At 37.8% G+C, this 21,093-nt stretch overlaps 1 protein-coding gene across 5 annotated transcripts in view; it reads left to right on the forward strand.

The window, feature by feature from the left end:
- cdin1 (CDAN1 interacting nuclease 1) overlaps positions 1–21,093 on the forward strand; it is a 149,924-nt gene that overhangs the window by 50,357 nt on the left and 78,474 nt on the right. For all 5 annotated transcript variants that reach the window (XM_062041428.1, XM_062041431.1, XM_062041430.1 and 2 more), the window contains 2 exons: positions 17,188–17,267; positions 17,513–17,562. In XM_062041428.1, the coding sequence (XP_061897412.1) occupies positions 17,188–17,267; positions 17,513–17,562 (130 nt within the window). The remainder of the gene's footprint in view (positions 1–17,187; positions 17,268–17,512; positions 17,563–21,093) is intronic.

Here is a 21,093-nt window from a genome sequence, read left to right on the forward strand (position 1 = left end):
AGAAAATACTACATAGATAATAAATGATACAAACTCAGGTATCAATTACCATCTGTTTACCATCTGTTTTTTGTTTGGAATAGAAAAAATATTTAACATAAAAAACAACTTTCCCCGTTTTTTGGTTTGATAATAAAAAAACGAAAATAGACCATTTGCCATGATCTCAATTTACTAATGTGTTTCAAAATATGAAATAGGAATTCATACAATGAGTGGAAAAAGCTTTTCTCTATTACCCCATTCAATGTTTGGCTCTTCTTCTACTTCTTCTACTTCTTTTACTTCTACTACTACTACTACTAACGTGTTCACTGGCAGTACATTTGATGTCCCGATCTTAATATTTACACATTTTGTAGATCACTATCTGCAGGTACCTATCTCAGATATTTCAAATTACGTCTACATCAAAGACATGCTGCCTCCGCTCCAGACAATCACGTGCATATTGCTTACGTAATCACAACATTTGGTTACGACAGTGCTGTTTCAGTGATTAAAGTATTTTATCGCGAAAACCAAACTTTTGGTGCATCACTAGTCAATAGTGCGCAAATAATAGTTTAGTTCATACATTACATTACTTCAATTTGTTTTCTTGTTAAAAAAAATAAAAATCCTAATTTTTAAGGTGTGTCGACTTGTAGGGGAAACCATCAAGTGAATTACATTTATATAGCACTTTTTCTTTTGTGACTCAAAGTGCGTTACTGTACATTGAGATACCCAATATCTACATTTAAGTGTGGGTGGCACTGGGAGCAAAGTGGGTGAAGTGTCTTGCCCAAGGACACGACGACAGTGATTAGGATGGAGCAAGCTGGATTTGAGCCGTGAACACTCAAGTTTCTCTACCATCTGAGCCACGCCTCCATGTATTTTGTTACTGCGGACACATTAACAGGAGAGGGATGTATCTGTGTTCCCTCTTTTGTTATTATGGACTTACACACATTGACAGGACACATCTTTCCTCACGATACACATTGACATTTGACACATCAGTTGACTTAGACACATTGACAGGACAGACCGTTTTGCTTAAGCATCTCTGCAGCCTCCTTATGACCTCATTGACTCTTGAAAATGAATTGTTCTTCACACTGGACTCTCTGCACGGCCACCTCTCCCATCTTCCTGTCCATATATTAAACACCAGTAATGTTTTTCCATTATTAAACAATGCCGAGATAATCGTCTTTGCCGGCAATTAGCTAACAAGCGGCTTTAGAGGCATCGGCAGACATATTTGTCATGCTCATCCCTCAGTCACAGACTGGTTCTTTGGGATTGCAAAAGGAGGGCAGCAAAGATCAATAGACTTCTTACAAGGGACATTACCCCCTTCCACCGGGTGAGTGGCTCACTTTTGCTTTCCCCTGTCAATTTTTTAATTCCGTCTCCTTCCCCTTTGCATTCAAGAGATATAGGAATGGTGCCTTTGGGAGGGTGGAGTGTATGTACAATCACCAGTGCTGGATCAATACAGGCTTTCAAATTGTTTTCTGCATTTTCCCTGTTTTGTTTGGCTTTCCTCTCTCCCTCCTTTCTCTTACCTCACCATGACAACAGCCCCAACCCAATCCCTCCTTCCCTATTTGCCTCCTTTTCTTTCAACAAAAGAAAAAGTATTGGCATGAGTATCAGTGAAGCAGAATGAAATACTATCGGGTGGCGCTTGTAAATAAATCAATGCATTCAAAGCAGTTTAGTATATATTGAATATGGTATCAACAAGAATAATGCTCCTCGTCTCGTGAAAGCACATTTGCCAGTTGGGATAGAAAGGTCGCAAGAGAACTTTTAGGCTGTTTATATTTGAAGGTCAGGAACTTCCGTTGCTTGAGTATTAGGAAAACATAAACCACTATATTTCAAAGCAGTATAACTTTTTGAGTAAATAAATACAAAACCTCAGTGCAACTGGATTACTAGAGTTAATGATCTTATTGTATCATATGCTTAATTAAGCCTAGTAGTAAATGAGAAAGTTTGAAGGGAAATTTGCTTATTATTCACAATCCTTATGTAAGACAAGAACACATATTTTCTTTTTTTTTTTTGCATTGTGTTCAAAAGTCACTCTATTGTGCCTATAAAGTGCTTTAAAAAACATCCAAACACCTCCGTCAAGGTTTTTTATACATGCTGTAAGTATATATGTAATGTAGTAACAGGCACATTCGTAACACCATGTAACATTTACATATTTTGCTCATTTTAAGCATACAGCGGCGCGTTAATTTCACAAACGTATCACAACATTAACTTATTCTTTCAACAACATCACTGAGTACTACTCACTGCAGACTTCATGAGAGACAACAAACATAATAAAACATCACTTACTGTACAATGTCTGCTGTCACTAGGATGCTGACTAATGAGATTGTCATATATTCCCGTTTAGATGAAGGATTAATCATAATCCTCGCAAAGAAAAAAGCAAGGTGGAACCAAGTTTCTTTTTGTGTCTTTTTCCCTATTTCCGGATCTAAATTGGATGACAATGTTGACCAACTTGTCGGATTATGTCTTCATCCTTCTACTATCAAGTTGGGAGAAATTATTTATGATGTAGGATAAACGTTCACAAGCTCAGAGGCGAGGAAGCATGATGGTGTCAATATTGCAGCAACAAGCTAGTTAGCTCTCTGTGATCACAGCGCTGCTAAAAATAGTTTGTCTGCATTAGCACTTATAATAACATGATTACTAATAGTTTATTATTCAGTTCATAAAATGTAAATTGAGTATTTTTGGTGGGTTTTGGATTATTTAGAAGGCTTTATGAGCGGAATAGAGGATCTCCTATTTACTCCATTGTAAGCAAACTTTTATTTACAAGCTAGAATGCATTACAAAAATGTCTGTCTTCTTGTCTCTCATAATGATTGTGGACGATAGGCAAAATTCCCCAAAAAGTCAAGTTCCCCTTTAATATCATGTCCACAAATAAACATGTAAGAATAAATAATAACAAGTAATGCCGTTAAATTGCTGTAATTACCTTAGCTATGACATGATACCACAATGCCTATAGCGCTACTATACACGCAATACACATTGAAGAGAAGACATCTGTAAAGCTGTAATTTAGGAATGAGAAAGTGCAATGCAAATGTTAATTATTCCAAATATGACCCAAGATCATTTGTATTTTATCATATGCAGTGTAAAAAAATTTTTTTTTGTATTTTGTATTGTAATAAATATATGCCTTAAATAATCTGTATAACCATTAGGAATGTAACATTATGAAAATGTCATATTTTGACCAAAACGTTTACAGTTATCATTAGTATCAATGTATTGTTGATGTCCTCAAAAAAGTACCTATGCACACATTGACATATTTTAACCAAGTATTAATTTAAAAATGGTCTTGTGTTAGCATTTAAGTTAGTAACGATTAGTGCGCTCGCTGCTTCTCTAGGAAATGAGCAGTATCACCGTGGGTTTTTCAAAGTTTAATAATCAATAATCAATTCCGATAATAACATTTTTAAACGGTAATATGATCATTAATATTAACGCACACACACACACACGCTAGCTTTGCAATGCTTCAATCTCTTCATCCTTCTTCCTCCTTCCTCCCTGACAGCAGCCGACGTGCCTCTAGATTTAGACATACTTTTTTTTTTGAGGAGGCAATTTTGCTAGCTATTTGACCTTTTCCATGTTCCCAAGGCCCAGCTCCAGATTAGATTGCCGCGCCGTGTTTTGTAACCGTATGATTCGAGCACCCGTAAGATTTATTGTCGCATTCTTTCACAGAAGCCCAGGTTATAAATGTCCCGTGTTTGATGTTAACACTGCGAGAATGTTAGAAGGCTCCTTTTGATCTATTCATAATAGGCTTCAGCATTTTGCAGATCGCACATGTTGATAGCCGGCATTTTGTTCTGTAGGGTGAAACTTGGAGTCCGCTGTCATTGTTGAGCCTCTTGCTCACCTCACTTGAAGGCAGAAGTGTTGCGCTGCGTGCGTGTGTGCATGTTTGTATGTGTGCATGTGTGTGAGTGTGTGTGTGTGTGTGTGTGTTCACAAATAATGAGAGCAGCAGCAGCATTTCATTAGCAGGAAGGGAGGGAATAAGGAGGCAAGATGAGTGATTCTTTGCAAGTGTGCATGCAAGTGAGGGAGGGGGCAAATGGGAGGGGAGCAGCACCGTGGCACTTCACTTGACAAGTATACTAATTACTCCTTTTCAGGAGAGAAGCTCCAGCCAGCCTCTGCCGCAGTCTAATGGCCTGACCTATGTAGCCTCTCACTATGGCACAGCTCTGCCAGATCTACAACTGCAATTCTTCAACACACACACACACACACACACACACACACACACACACACACACACACACACACACACACACACACACACACACACACACACACACACACACACACACACACACACACACACACACACACTCACTTCGGAATGCAGAGTCTCATCTCAGCGCTTTCAGGGAGAATCAGGTGGAAGCAGATCAGTTCTGCCCCAGTAACCTCTTCAGGGACCAAGCTCCTCCTGCACCTCGTATCACTAGCTAGCGCCTACACTTGGGTCCAAAAAGTATCCTTATCACAAAGGAAAAACCCGCCAGGTGAACAGCTTATTTTACAACTTCCGGCGCTGACGTAAGGTGTCCATAGGATGAACAAATATACTATAGTACTAGGACTATAGTCGACAAACACACGCAGGGTCTGGCACACAACCATATTTTTAAATAGCCATCACCTACACTTTGGTCCAAAAAGTATTTTGATGGTGACAAAAATGTTTTCATGATTTTCCTTTTTATACACCAGTACAATAGATTTAAGACCATCAACTTTAATTCTGGAGGTTTCACAACAATACGGCATTTAATAAGGGTGTCAAAAAGCTGATTTTACTACTTCCGGCGCTGACGTCAAAAAAACAAAAACAAAAAAAACCAACCAATGATTGTCACACACACACACTAGGTGTGGCGAAATTATTCTCTGCATTTTTGACTCATCACCCTTGATCACCCCCTGGGAGGTGAGGGGAGGAGTGGGCAGCAGCGGTGGCCGCGCCCGGCAATCATTTTTGGTGATTTAACCCCCAATTCCAACCCTTGATGCTGAGTGTCAAGCAGGGAGGTAATGGGTCCCATTTTTATAGTCTTTGGTATGACTCGGCCGGGGTTTGAACTCACAACCTACCGATCTCAGGGCGTACACTCTAACCACTAGGCCACTGAGCAGGTAAGCTGACCATAGGATGAACAAATATACTATAGTACTAGGACTATAGTCAAAAACATAACAAACACACGCAGGGTCTGGCACACAACCAAATTTTTAAATAGCCATCACCTACACTTAGGTCCAAAAAGTATTTTGATGGTGACAAAAATGTTTTCATGATTTTCCTTTTTATACAGCTGTACAATAGATTTAAGACCATCAACTTTAATTCTGGAGGTTTCACAAAAATACGGCATTTAATAAGGGTGTCAAAAAAATTAAAAATTCGAAAGAATGAACGATTCTTAATCGATTCAAAAAATTTAAAATGTTTTTGTTTGTTTTTTCTCCAAAAAAATCTGTCCTCTCCAGCCACCTTGGTAAAGGTTGGTGTCGAATGTTATCAAACAAAACCAGTTTTATTTTAAGTAATATAGAAATTTTTCAGTGATGTGTTCTTGTTTTTTTTTGTTTTTTTGTTTTATTAAAGAATGTATTTAATCATGTAACTGGCACCCAATGTCATTTAAACGTATTGCTTTTGAATTGAAAATAGTTTTGAATCGTTAATCGAGTCTGAATCAAATTGTCACCCCCAAGAATCAAATTAAATCAAATCTTGTGGGGCCCAAAGATTCACAGCCCTAGCATTTAACATTTAGGAGTTAACAATTTTATGGAGATGCCCTCCACTATAACTGGAATTTTGTATTACGACAAATGTGCATGTGCATAATAGTAAAAACATAATTGTCAGCGTTACAGAAGTGGCATCTGTTAAGCTGAAATTCAGGGTCACAAGCTACTAAACAATAATATTTATGCAGTGGTCGCCAACCTGTAGATTGTGAATGTTCAGTCGATCTTTGGGACCCTACCGGTCGATCGTGAAAACATTAGAAAAACATTTTATTAATTTGACATCAGTGACGACCCACCCAGAGAGTGGCCGACAGACCCGCGGACATGCATGCATGCCTCGCCTCTCTCTCTTCAGCCTCTCATCCCGCGGCTCTCGACACCGCGTCCACACCCCCTGAGCATGGGCGACACATCACTCGCTTGTCTCACAAACGCGCATGGCAAGACGTGCACAAAAATCATTGAGCTGCAACAATACTTTAAGGCTGACTGTTGCACTGCTTCGGACATTTTCTAGCATCCTCCTGCATGCAAGGACTTGCATTTTGGGGACACATCATTAGAAAGGCGCACACACTTTCTGAGCACCAATCAACTGGCTTTCTCTCTCCATCAATGCGGTGCTCTTCTGGAAGTAAAGGCGAGCAGCCCGTCAGAGCGTGCCGCTGTCGAGCTGAGGCCCGTCCGTCGGTGACGAAGCCCACCGTCATCATCGCTCGACTGCAACAATAAGCTAAAAAGCCAAATACTAAAATCCATGAACATTGCGCCAATGTACAGATTTTGTTTTGATTTGTATATACAAAAGTAACAATGACATGTGCAAAGGCAGTAATATATGATAAAACAAGGTGGTAGCTAAAGAAGCACTTCCCTGTTCATCCCCTCTTTATCACCAAGGAAAAACCTGCCAGGTGAACAGCTGATTTTACTACTTCCAGCGCTGACGTAAGCTGTCCATAGGATGAACAAATATACTATAGTACTAGGACTATAGTCGAAAACATAACAAACACACGCAGGGTCTGGCACACAACCATATTTTTAAATAGGTATTGTTATGTGAGTTGAATTTTCTTGTCTCCCCATTATCCTGCATAGTGCAGTAGTCTGTCAAGTTATTTCACCATCCCCAGTGAGAAAGCTTGTTAACATCATCCTTCCGGTAGTTATAGCGAGAACCCAGTGTGACTAAATACAATTTATATGTATAGTATATTTTTTTAAATATTCACCGTAACTGTGGAACCTTGATTTACGAGCCTAATTGATTCTTGGACACCGTTTGTAACAGAAAACTTTGTATACTGAAGCAAATTTCTCCATAATAAACAATGTAAACATGAATAAGTCCATATTTTAGCGAACATTTGTACACTTTCAACACAATATAAAATGCTATACAGTACTGTATGGATATACAGTACGGATCAACTCTATTTAATAATGTCAAAACAACCACAATAACGAGCTGAACTGTTCTCCTCCTATGCAGCTGCCATGCCAACACGCACACACACTTTCACTAGTCCTTTTGAAATCACAAAACTCCACAAGTTTAACAGGCAGGCAACTACAATGATTAGGAATAAAAAATAAACTGTACTTTACCTTGTTTGTTAACTTTCTTGGCATGCAGCGGAAGGGAGGGGGAAGGCGGTGTCGACAATGCTGTGGATACTTCCCGAATGTTTCAAACCACTCATTGCTTGTCCATTGCTTTCTTTGAATCACTTAAACTAAAAAAATAAATAAAAAAAGTTGTAAAAAGGTTACAAAAAAAATTAAATAAAGGCACACAAAGTAGCACAGTAGCTATGAGCCTGCCCACAGTTGCTGCCGGGCACAAAATGGCTACTATATAAGACACACAACGAGTGGATGAAAGTTTTGTACACCACCAAAACATATTTTTATTCGGTCTGTGTTTATTAAATCGGAAATTTTGTACAGCTCGTAAATCGAGGTTTCAGAATGGATATGCATTCACATTAAATTTGATGTTATTAACAAACGTGATTGCCTATATATATATATATATATATATATATATATATATATATATATATATATATATATATATATATATATATATATATATATATATATATATTAATATTAATATTATATTTATTATACTTTTTTATCACATTTTTCATATCACTATTTCGTCTGGAAATTTTGTGTTTAGAGACACCTGCTCTATTAAATTTAAGGGACACTGACTTGGTAAATTTTCAAAATAAACCATTTTAAAGGTATGCTTACACTGGCGAGCAGTAGAAAATATGGAGTGATTTTTGGTCCATGACATATTTTATTTTATTCATTATTGATGTATTTCTTGTCCCATTATGGTGCATATTTTTAAAATGATATTTCCAGTTTATTTTCTCATCTGTTATTGCACCCAAAATGTGGTTTATTTTACTCTTTCAATGTCCGTCTGTTACCGAATAGCATTATATTAGATTTACTGAGTTTTTGTCAAACCATTTCTTAAATGTATTAAATTATTTTGTTATTATTTGTATTAGCTGCACAACAAGACATTTTTTATACATCGAAAAACTATCGAGGAAATGCTGAAAACACATAGCAGTAGCTCAAAGTTGGTAGCAATCATGGCACCCTGTAATCCTTTTGACCAATTATTGAGGAGATGGCCTGAAACCGGGTTGGCCATCCTCTCTTTATATGCGACTCTGCCTTCTTCTACCCCATCTTTTCTTGTAGGAGGTCTATTATAGTAATATATATCCTAAATAAATAAAAGCAAACATTAAAAAAAAATGCCAGCAGACACCAAAACACATCAACTGAATTTGTTTTAATCAGCCCCATAAATCATCCAGCAGCAATAACAATTTAAAATTAAATTGCTGAATAGACATTATGTCTAGTATTTTTTTATTTCTGACCGTCCACCAAAATGTTGACACACACACGTAGGATGGAGGATTCTCGCCTATCCATGGTCTGTCTTTGCAGCCGTGTGTGCAGCTGTCAGTTTGCGCGTCCTTCTGATACGTACTTAATACAATGCCAAATAGTGTTCGCAAAACGGTGAGGAGTGTTTTTATATAAAATGTTTTATTTATTATATCTGCATTTTCTCCTCCCAGGATGATGCACATAAATTTGGCATTTTAATGAAGACAGAGACCCAAAATGGATTGCACGCCTTATTCTGCTCACTTAACAGACGCAATCCATTTTGCACATATTTAGTAGATCAGCTTTGCGTGGGCTTTCAGGTTTGCACGTGTTTTAGTACACGCAAACCTTTAGTAAATCAGGCCCTTAATTGGAAAATCAAATGAGGGCTTTAGGCAGCCGTGGAGATTTGCAAAGCTGTCGTCCGGCGTCGGGTAGCCTCATCCATCACGTCCAACAAGTAGTCAATTCCTCTAGTATCTGTAAATGTTTTCAGATATTAGCCAATTTATATGCTCCGAGATTCATCATGGAAAATCAGCTTTAGCGGCGCACATTATCAGGACCTGTCTCTCCTTTTGCTCCATGAAGTTTGATGAACGACTGACCCACCCCCCACCCCCTTGCTTGCACAGCTCAGTGGCTCTGCTTGCGTGGGGAGTGTGTAGTGTAGGATAAGGGGGGGTGGTGGGTTATGTTGAGTAAATGGCTAAGCACCACCCCAACACACACACACACACACACAAATGTGCTTGTGGATAAAGTGTTTTTTTAATTAATAAACAAACTTGCAGAGGAGCTCATCAGTGTCAGCGACAATAACAATTGTCATCCGTTATTGTTTATTACGGTCCTCCCTCAACAAATGTTGCTATCTAATGAGGTTTCTCTGCATTTGCGATAATGACTTTTTCATCCTATAGTGGAGAAACAGGAAGAAGTGACACAAGTAAGCAATGATGAATCAGTAGAGCTCATCTTCCTTTGGATATACGAACACAGGCTCTTGATTTGTTTACCCGGGCTGCTTTCTTTAGCAAATCCCAGTGGAGGCGTAGCGTCGTGTTTGTTATTTTCCACCCTCTCTGTTCTTTCCGTTCAGATGCTGACACTGTGATATGGCGCCTTAGTCACAATTTATACCAACGCGGGACAATTACAGTAAATTTGGTGAATGTTTACAAGGGGCGAGGACGCGCTTGCGGGGCTTTGTTCTCTGTGCCTGCTGTTCTTCAGATTGCACTTTTTATATTCCTGTATTTTATGTACGTCGTTGCCTTTTGTGTGTGTATGTAAGATGCTGGTTTGTGCGTGGAGACGAGCTCAGAGTGTCATGGAGGAGCAGTGCGAGGCGGGGGCGTCTTTTAATGTATGCTGATGTCGGGAAGCTCTGCAACGACGCGAAAGATGCTGTTTGTTATTTACTGCTGTGTTTGTGCACGGCGGCAAAACCAAGCCGGGCCTGCAAAAAGGTATTACAGCGTGTGATGAATGAGCATTAGGGTAAATTCATTTTAAAAGCACAGTGATGTATTGGCGGCCCCGGCCTTCGATTTTCAACACGTCAATGCTTGGCTGAAATTCCACAATGTCAGCGTCAAGGTCATGTCTTTATGGCTATTTTTAACTCCTCTGCTGCAGAAAATAGCCAGGGAAGTGGACTTTGAGTGTGATTACTCAATGAAAGTCCCCCAAAAAATCATGAGACAAAGGGAGATTGAAAATAAGTCTTGTGCAGAAGGTCAAAATGTTTGATGCTCTGCTGTTCTGCCCAACAACACAAAACAAATGACTACATTAATGTTTAGGGGTGCAAAAAAATAGATTCACATCGAAATCGCAATCCTTATTCACCCCGGTTCTAAATTTATTTATATTTTACAGAATTTAATTAAAAAATATATACCGTGTATATAAGTATGTGTGTGTGTATATATATATATATATATATATATATATATATATATATATATATATATATATATATATATATATATATATATATATATATATATATATATATATATATACACTGTATATATATATTCAGTTGTTTGTCTCTTTTTTTTTAAATTAATAAGCCATCACCATGCAACTAGAAGGAACTTTTCTAACCTTTAATCTAAAGCTGACATGTTCATACTATTAATTAACAAAAGAGACAAATATTTGTCTTTTAAATAAATGGAGAACGTTTATCTATAGTCTTTTTATTGGACATTAGAAATTACTTGATGGCGACATGTTCACACCGTAACACTGTTTTACCTAACAATGAATTGAATAATCCTGATTAATAATCGTGATTTCACTATTAATAAAAGATAATCAGAATTATTATTTCAGCCATAATCATGCAGCCCTATGTGTAAGACTAGATCTCATATATGAACACACTATTTTTTGCAGTTGCGTCTTATGGCCATCAGGTGCCATGTTGCAAAATTCTTACATTTGTTTTTGTTTATCTCCTATGTTCATAAGGTGCTATCTTGCACAATTTTCACTTTTATGTCTACTTAGTTATGTCATTATTTTGTTTCTGCCATATTACTTTGTTTGTAATGCTTGTTTCTTTCATATGCACATTCAATTTGTACTTGAGGTACAAGTACAGTGTTTTTATCTACATTAATGTTTCTTCTTCAGAGGAAATCATTTTGAATGTGTTTGTTTTTTTCAATAAAATTTGGTTAAAAGATTTCTTACTTTTTCGTACTTTTTGAAAAATTTGAGCACATTTAAAAATACCCTGATAATAATGATAACTGTGATACATTTGGTCACAATAACCGTGATAAGAAATGTTTATACCCTGACATCCCTGTTGTAATCAAATTGGCTAAAAGAAAGGCTCTAAATAAACGTTACACATATACCTAAAAATAGAGATGTCCGATAATGGCTTTTTTGCCGATATTCCAATATTGTCCAACTCTTAATTACCGATTCTGATATCAACCGATACCGATATGTACAGTAGTGGAATTAACACATTATTATGCCTAATTTTGTTGTGATGCCCCGCTGGATGCATTAAACAATGTAACAAGGTTTTCCAAAATAAATCAACTCAAGTAATTGAAAAAGATGTCAACATGGCACTGCCATATTTATTATTGAAGTCACAAAGTGCTTTTTTTTTTTTAACATGCCTCAAAACAGCAGCTTGGAATTTGGGACATGCTCTCCCTGAGAGAGCATGAGGAGGTTGGGGTGGGTGGGGTTGGGGGGGGGATAAGGGTAGCGGGGGGTGTATATTGTAGCGTCCCGGAAGAGTTAGTGCTGCAAGGGGTTCTTGGTATTTGTTCTGTTGTGTTTATGTTGTGTTACGGTGCGGATGTTCTCCCGAAATGTGTTTGTCATTCTTGTTTGGTGTGGGTTCACAGTGTGGCGCATATTTGTAACAGTGTTAAAGTTGTTTATACGGTCACCCTCAGTGTGACCTGTTGCCCAAGTATAGCTTGAATTCACTTTTGTGTGTGAAAAGCCATAGATATTATGTGACTGTGCCGGCACGCAAAGGAAGTGCCTTTAAGGTTTATTCGCGCTCTGTACTTCTCCCTACGTCCGTGTACACAGTGGCATTTTAAAAAGTCATAAATTTTACTTTTTGAAACCGATACTGATAATTTTGAAACCGATACCGATAATTTCCGATATTACATTTTAAAGCATTTATCGGCCGATAATATTGGCAGTCCGATATTATCGGACATCCCTACCTAAAAACAAATATATGTGTTATTGTTCAATATTTTAATCAACATTTGACCCTTTTCCTATCTTTGATTATGCCTTTTTGGTCTATTTTTCTATTTTTGAAGGGTTTCTTGTTCATGTTATGTCTTCAATGTTCTATACAGGTCCATAAAAAAAGCTGTGTTCCACAACTTTGAACATCCCTGGTTTACATATTTCACTCACTCTTACAATAACAATTTGCTAATACTTGGTCAATATGCAGGTCCCACCAGGTAACTGGAGTATTGGTGGCAGTTTATAGATGTTTTGGGGCGGCGTGGCGAAGTTGGTAGAGTGGCCGTGCCAGCAATCGGAGGGTTGCTGGTTACTGGGGTTCAATCCCCACCTTCTACCATCCTAGTCACGTCCGTTGTGTCCTTGGGCAAGACACTTCACCCTTGCTCCTGATGGCTGCTGGTTAGCGCCTTGCATGGCAGCTCCCGCCATCAGTGTGTGAATGTGTGTGTGAATGGGTGAATGTGGAAATACTGTCAAAGCGCGTTGAGTACCTTGAAGGTAGAAAAGTGCTATACAAGTATAACCCATTTATCATTTATTTATCATTTAAAGGGCTTTAAGGGAGAGATAGATGACTCCCATTAGCTATATTGTTAGCCTTCTATTATGAGCTTCTATATTAAGAATTAGAATGCATTAAAAAGAGGAAAATATGTGTTCTTGTCTCACATAGGGATTGTGAATGATAGGCAAAAGTTTAAAAATAAAGTGTAGTTGTCTTTCAAGTAACGTGATACAGTATGTATTGTATCGTGAAATCCTCCCTGATACCCAACTCTGCTTTTTAGACAAACTACTTATTCATGGATTTTAGTTTAAGCATTTAAATGCTTTAAAATAATAATACAACTATTCAGATAGGACATCCCAAAATTATACAAGTCAAGGTTCATTGTATCTGTCTATCGCTTTGTGCTTTTCTGACTATGGTCTTGTGATTCCCACAGTAGTGCTGGCAGGCTGCTAATAACTAGCAAGTTAACACATAGTGTGTGTGTGTTTGAGTTTGTAAAACGTTGGATAATCATTAGGGATGTCCGATAATGGCTTTTTGCCGATATCCGATATTCCGATATTGTCCAACTCTTAATTACAGATACCGATATCAACCGATACCGATATATACAGTCGTGGAATTAACACATTATTATGCCTAATTTGGACAACCAGGTATGGTGAAGATAAGGTCCTTTTTAAAAAAATAAAATAAAATAAGATAAATAAATTAAAAACATTTTCTTGAATAAAAAAGAAAGTAAAACAATATAAAAATGGTTACATAGAAACTAGTAATTAATGAAAATGAGTAAAATTAACTGTTAAAGGTTAGTACTATTAGTGGACCAGCAGCATGCACAATCATGTGTGCTTACGGACTGTATCCCTTGCAGACTGTATTGACATATATTGATATATAATGTAGGAACCAGAATATTAATAACAGAAAGAAACAACCCTTTTGTGTGAATGAGTGTGAATGAGTGTAAATGGGGAGGGAGTTTTTTTGGGGGTTGGTGCACTAATTGTAAGTGTATCTTGTGTTTTTTATGTTGATTTAATAAAAAAAATAAAAACCGATACCGATAATTTCCGATATCAGTTTACCCCAGGGCAGCTGTGGCTACGAAAGTAGCTTACCTCCACCAGGTGTGAATGATTGATGGGTTCAGAAAAACATGTAAAGCGACTTTGGGTACTTAGAAAAGCGCTATATAAATCCCAGGTATTATTATTATTATTATTATTATTATTACATTTTAAAGCATTTATCGGCCGATATTATTGGACATCTCTAATAATCATTTTGGCTCAGAAACGTAACTGTATGACAGCGCAGTCAAACAATGACAACATTCTGTTCCGGCACCGTCATATGAGCCAAAGGGCCCCATGTAGCTTGGGAGCCGCATTTTGACCACCCTTGTTTTAGTGCAAGAACCATGTGTTTGTGTTGTTGCGTTAGACCAAATTGTGGTGGTGGTCAACCTCCAATTATGAGCACTAGTGAGACAAGCGCTTTAATAGCTGCCGTTTGCCTTCAGGGAGGTTTAATACACATGACTGTTTTGCAGGAGCAGCGTCAAATCTATAAAAGGACCATTAGGAAGAAGGGGGGTAAAAAAAAAATCAATCAAAATGCCATTAAAGTGGAATAAGTTGCCAATATTGCTGATGTGGTTGCGGCTCCTTTGATTTTCCTTCAGATTATTAGGCACAGTCGAGTAGTGACTTTGTTAAGGGAAAACTGTGTTGTCGGGGAGTAATGTGTCTCCTGGCTTCATAAAGTTTGCTGCCTCATATTTCCTGGCTTTATTGATTATCCATTATCATTTGTCATGAGGTGTCCTAACTCAAAGGGAAATTACAACCTTCCTTTCCTGCTCAGGAGTGTGGTATGGATCTGTTGAGGGGGGGGGGAAAGAGGAATCTGGTAGAGAAACGAGCAAAGAAATAAAGCCTGTGCTTGGCAGTTCTGAGAGGGAGTGTGGGGTTATAGGCTGCAGGGAGATTGTGGCTAAAACAGAGAAGGTAGCACAAATAAAAGAGGTGTCAGCGAGGAGGGAAACGCTTAAGGCTGTGTCCCTCTTCCACCTTTCTCCTTTATTCTAAGCTCAGCCAGATGAGGGCTCAAAGCGTCCTCATTGTGACAGCAAAGCCTGTAAAAGATCAACAAGGAGGCTTTAAAATGCTCCTTTAAATGTCTGTCTGAATTTCAGAAGCTTATTTATATCATGTTCATAGTTTTGAAAATGAGCTTGGGATTCTCCACACGGTATTATTACAGACGCCACCCATGCTTGAAATGTGAATTGAAACATTCCTTGTATTGTCTGTAATGTCTGTCAGCAGCTTGAGTGTATATATATCACTGAAACGGCTTGCCGACACCATTTCGTCACACAATGTTACAATCCATTTAATCCAAATCTTTTTAAGAAATGATTTAAGTGTTTTCCGCCCAGTACCAGGGCACCCCCCATCCAGCAGGCCTTTCTTTCTGATTTATAATGTTAGTGTAACAAGAACGGGGATGAGAGATGCAGAACAGGCAGCGTTTGTAGCGTAGATAAACTACATAGAGCTCCTGTGCGCTGGACTGAAACATTTATCTACAGCAAATCTGTATAGATGCCAAGCGGCCATTTTTATTGGAGCTTATCAAGCAACCATGCAGTCTTATTCAATATTCTGTCTGTTTTCAGTGTTTTTCTTTGTTTTTGTGGTATAAATGACCACATTGGAAGAACTAGACATGGAGCAGGGTGGATTTCTTATTTAGCATTTATTTACGAATGCATTTTTATGTTATGATGTTGTTGTCTTTTTGCATTTTAATACATTTTTAAAACAAAAACTAGTGTTTCCCACAGATTAGCAATATTTTTGTGGCAGTGAGGGCGGGGCCAGTTGTCAATATAATGTCTATGTATAATCTGTGGTGGTATGTTGCTAACTAACAGACAGACAAACAAACCTCATGAAATGTTCTTATAGGTCTGGGCCGATAATCACTAAATCAATTAATCAAACAATACGAAAACATGAACTCAATGTTTTTTCCAGCATCAATATATTTTCATGTCCATGTATGTTTGTTTTCTTCCTATGTGACTTCCAGAGGGAAAGAGGGTTCACTCTGTGCATCGCTTTTATTACCTGAATGTGTTTGTTCAATATCAAAATCCAATGAACAGAGTCAATGCTCTTGAAAGTCATAACACGGACAAAGAATCCAGTATGCCGTATTTTTTGGAAAGTAATGGCAACTAACTTTATCGATCGGGGAAAAAAACTGCACTTCAAGAAGTTTACTGCAGTATTATAGAAGTGAAATTTTGCTAACAGAGATAGTCCATTTTTTTTTTATTGTTTACTTATTTAGGTAAAAAATACTAATGAGAAATATGTTTATTGCGTTGGAAAGGATTTATTTGCTTTACTAGTATTATTAGGAATACATTGGATCTTAATTTGGTCTCAAAATAATGCTACAGTAATATTGTTTGTCAGCAATATATCATCCAACAACATGTGTTATCGGCCTGGGCCTATTCCCATGTTCGTGTTTGTTTTGTTCGTCTGTTGCTTCCAAACAGGCTGCAAGAGGGTTTACTCTTCGCATTGGTTTCAGCACCTGGGCACCTTTTCTTCTTTCGTGGACTGAAATAAACAGAGTGAACCCTCTTTTCAGTCATCCACTCTCTTTGTTTCTGTGGGTGGAGCTGGGGAAGCTAACATACACACACAGATAAGTCACTTAATGTAAGGTAACGTAGAAATTATTAACCCATACAATTTAATAACTTGTTCCTTATCCCATTTCGAACATTTCTTGAAAGTGTAATCAAAAGTCGCCACTAACTTTTTGAGTTGTGTTGCTAACTAACAAACATACCTATAAACCTTGACGAAAACATAACCTGGTAATTATGGCCAACAATTTTCTGAAGGTGACAAGTGTTTTCATGAGGTGCAGTTTATTTGTTCAAGTAGACAATGTACCAATATATTGAGATTATTAATGATAGTGGAAGCCACAATGGGATTATTTGGTTAAAACATCACACAACCTTTAAAATATATGCTTGATAATGTTTGTTGTGGTTTTGCTTTCAGCCTCAAAAACAGTCCTCAACAACATGCTGAAGGAGCCATCGCTAATCCCGGATCAAACTTTGGCCAAGAATGTCTACCAAGTAAATATTTCATGTTTTACTTCAAAATAATTGCTGTTTTCTTTGTTTCAAATCTACTAGCTATGTAACATGCTTTAAAATGTTGCTTTAGCGTCTATTTTAACTGTTTACTACCATGTTTTTGTTGTTTTCTTAGCCTTCACTGTATGGAAATGCTGCACCTGGTCTTTTTTTTTTTTTTTAACCCACACACCATAACCCCCCCCCCCCGACCCCCCAACCCCCCCCACCCCCTCTCTCCTCAGTGCACAGTTAATGACTGCTGTTATGGACCACTGGTAGACTGCATCAAACAGTATCCTATCCCATAAAATTTTAAGCTCAAAATTGACGAGGAGCTATTGAAGGGGATGAGATGTGTCTGCCTTCCACCCCACATAAAAGTTTCTGCTTCACAGAGGAGGCGTTTCATCCTGGCTTGCCATCCCTCTGTCGCAGATGATGATGCCGGATATGAAGGGGGGGTGTAGGGAGGCTCAATGGCTAAATGTCCGTGTGCGTGGTGTGGATTGGGCTCAATGTTGTGTGATACAAAGGAAAAATGTCATAACTTCCACATCTGTTGTTTGGTATTAACTAAAGTGGTTTGTGTAAATCTGTAATCTGCTTTGTGTTCAAATGGAAGACGTTCAGCACCACGGAGAGCTCATGGCACGTTCATCAAATACTTGTTTAGGTATAGTAACTAATGAAGTGTTATAATGAAGTTTGTAGAAACGCACACAAGAAAAGGAAACCTTACACTACCACTAAAGTCGTTTAAATAGCAAGCAGTGTTTCCTGAAGGGGATGTCCTTATTTCTATGTGTTTTTAATATTACAGGTTTCTCTATCCTTTATTTTATTTGACCCAATGGGGCAGACCTGACAACCAGTCAACCAACAATTGCACATTTAGCGGTAGATTATTAACAAAACAAAGCAAGTAGTTATCAAAGGTACTATTTGTTTACTAGAAACAAGAGCTACATACATACTTGGAAAATGTTCTAAGCATGTCCAATAATCAAGCCACTTACGAGATTTGTAGTGAGAGACAAGGCAAGACAATTGTATTCAAGGCAATTCAAAGTGCTTTGCAAAAAATTACAAGAAAGCAAAAATTACAATAAAATAATAATTCATATTAAAATCGTAAAATATAATCATAAAAACAATTCTAATTTAAATCAAAGAGTTTAGATCAAATGATTTCAGTTGTCATATACAGAACTGAATACAACTATTTTCCAACTGGATGTGAACATTGCCAATGTTGAGGCCTATCTCACATCTTCTGGAAGACTATCCCCGATTTTAGGAGCATACCGTATTTTTTGGACTATGAGGCACACTTGAAATCCTTTTCATTTTCTCAAAAGTCAACAGTGCGCCTTATAACCTGATGAACGGAATAATTTTGGTTGTGCTTACTAACCTCAAAGCTATTTTATGTGGTACATGGTTTAATGATAAGTAGTGACCAGTAGATGGCAGTCACACATATGAGATACGTATAGACTGCAATATGACGCCAGTAAACAACACCAAAACGTTAAATGTTCCATTGAGAATATAGAACATTACACAAAGTGCTCAAAAATCTGTCAAAATATTTTAGTACGACTTTGGTAACCTAATAAGCCGCACTGCTTGATGGATTGTCGGCGCATTCGGATACCGTAGCAGACGTACTGTGCTTCAACATATGAGTATTATTATGGTGTGTGTACAAGGACCGCAAAATTGCACCCATTAGCAGACAAATTGTCTGGCGTTTTGTGTTGCAATATCAGGCAATACCAACTTTTCTTACCTTCTGATACCTGCTGATGTGTATTTGGGATCTGCATAAGTCCTGAAAATGTGCTTGTGTCCGCCGTAGTCGATAAGCTTCGTCTTTTTCTCTATCTTCTTGTTATGGGGCATTCATCCTCCGCTGTTGCCATTCTAATATAAAGTAGCGTAAAGTTCTAACTTATATCTGTCAGAAGACTCGCTATGAAAGCGCTAAAAACCACCGGTGTAGTGGCTTTACACAGTTCACCCACAGAAATTAAGTCATTAGAGAGTTCCGGTCGGACCTTTGTTGTTGCACTTGTGAGCCACGGATGAGGAGATGCTACTCCGTTAGTGATTTAAGTAAAGTCTGAATGTCATTAAAACAGTTAGTTTCATCTTTTGGCACTTCTACGACTCCTGCCCTTGCACGCTACACCGCTACAACAAAGATGGCGGGGAGAAGACGCTCTCAAAGGTGAGCCACGTAAATAAGACCGCTTTCACAACGGCGCATCCTGAAGCGACTGTCAGAAAGCGACTTGGAGATGGTCTTTGAAACATAATCTATGCAACATTTTGACCAAAGAACCACCATTACATGTTATGTAGACCACAAGGAAGTGTTTTAAATGTAGGAAAAAAATCATAGTATGACTCCTTTAATGCACCTTATAATCCCGTGCGCCTTTTTTATGAAAATAGATCTGAATAGACCCGCTCATTGGGAGTGCGCCTTATAATCCGGTGCGCCTTATTGTCCGGAAAATACGGTATGTGCAATTAATTGACAAGTATGTTTTGCAATATTTTTCAATTAGGGGCAATTATTGCATAGCCTTACTATATTTCATCATGACTCTGAGCATCAGCAGGAGACCACACCATGAGGTTCTCAGAGGCCGAGATGGTTCATGTAGTTCTAACATGTCAGAAATGTACTTTGGCACAGGACCATAAAAATACTTGTTCACCAGCAAAACTATTTTAATGTATATTCTCTGAGCAAAAGGACGACAGCACTGGACTAATATGGTCATGTTTCCTGGTTCTAGTCGGGACTCGAGCAGCAGCATTGATCTGTTCCATGCAGCAACAGAGTGAATTAACAGGCCGACGTTAATCTAGCGTCAGTGACCGGTAGATCTGAGTGTCATCTGCATAGTTGTGGTAGGACACATTGAAACTGCGTATATGCTGTCCAAGTCGCAGCATGTACAAGTTTAACAATAGGGGCCCCAGAATCGAGCCCTGAGGTACCCCACAGGTCATAGACAGTGCTAGTTAACCTGAAAACTGATCACTTGTGCAATTGGAAGACAAATAACTTTTACCTTAATTATTACACCTTTGTGCTTTAGAGTAGGGCTGCAACAATTTGTCAACATTATCGACAACGTTGATTTTAGAAATTAATCAACAAATGTTTGTTGTTGTTGACAAGTCATTTATATTTTAATTGATACACCATCAGAGATGTTCATGTTTACACTTGTATTCGCTTCGGTAAATATTTGCAGCTAAATAACTTTAACGGTACAGAATAAAAATACTTTTGCACTGTATATCATGTTTACAAGACATCTTGCACTTTAAGTCTGTTGATTTATTTTTCACTGTGATTATATACTTTGTCGAATAAATTAAAACCATTTGTTTTTCAGTAATTTATGTTTATTTTGTTACAGTTTAAAATGGACTATAATAGGTTTTGATACAGAGTTAAAATCAAGGACTCACTGTCAATCTCAAATGTGTACAGCAGATCATAAGCAATAATTGTTTGACTTGTCAACAAATCGAATAAATAATTGTTAACTAGTCAACAATTAAACTATTTGTTAGTTGCAGCCCTAGCAAAATTCTTTACATATTTAAAGCAAGAAAACCATTGGATCTACATGTAATATAATAACATGTTCTTAAGTCATATTGCAATTGAGTCAAAATGGAGTGCATTGTTGTTTCAGTTTCAACCAGAACTAATTAAATTTTACTTATAAATGGTTGAGTAAGGTCAAGTTTTGTACCTGACAACTTTACCTTACTAGCCTATATAAATCAACCA

This window comes from Entelurus aequoreus, linkage group LG03 (genome assembly GCF_033978785.1).
Source record: "Entelurus aequoreus isolate RoL-2023_Sb linkage group LG03, RoL_Eaeq_v1.1, whole genome shotgun sequence".
Lineage (NCBI taxonomy): Eukaryota > Metazoa > Chordata > Actinopteri > Syngnathiformes > Syngnathidae > Entelurus > Entelurus aequoreus.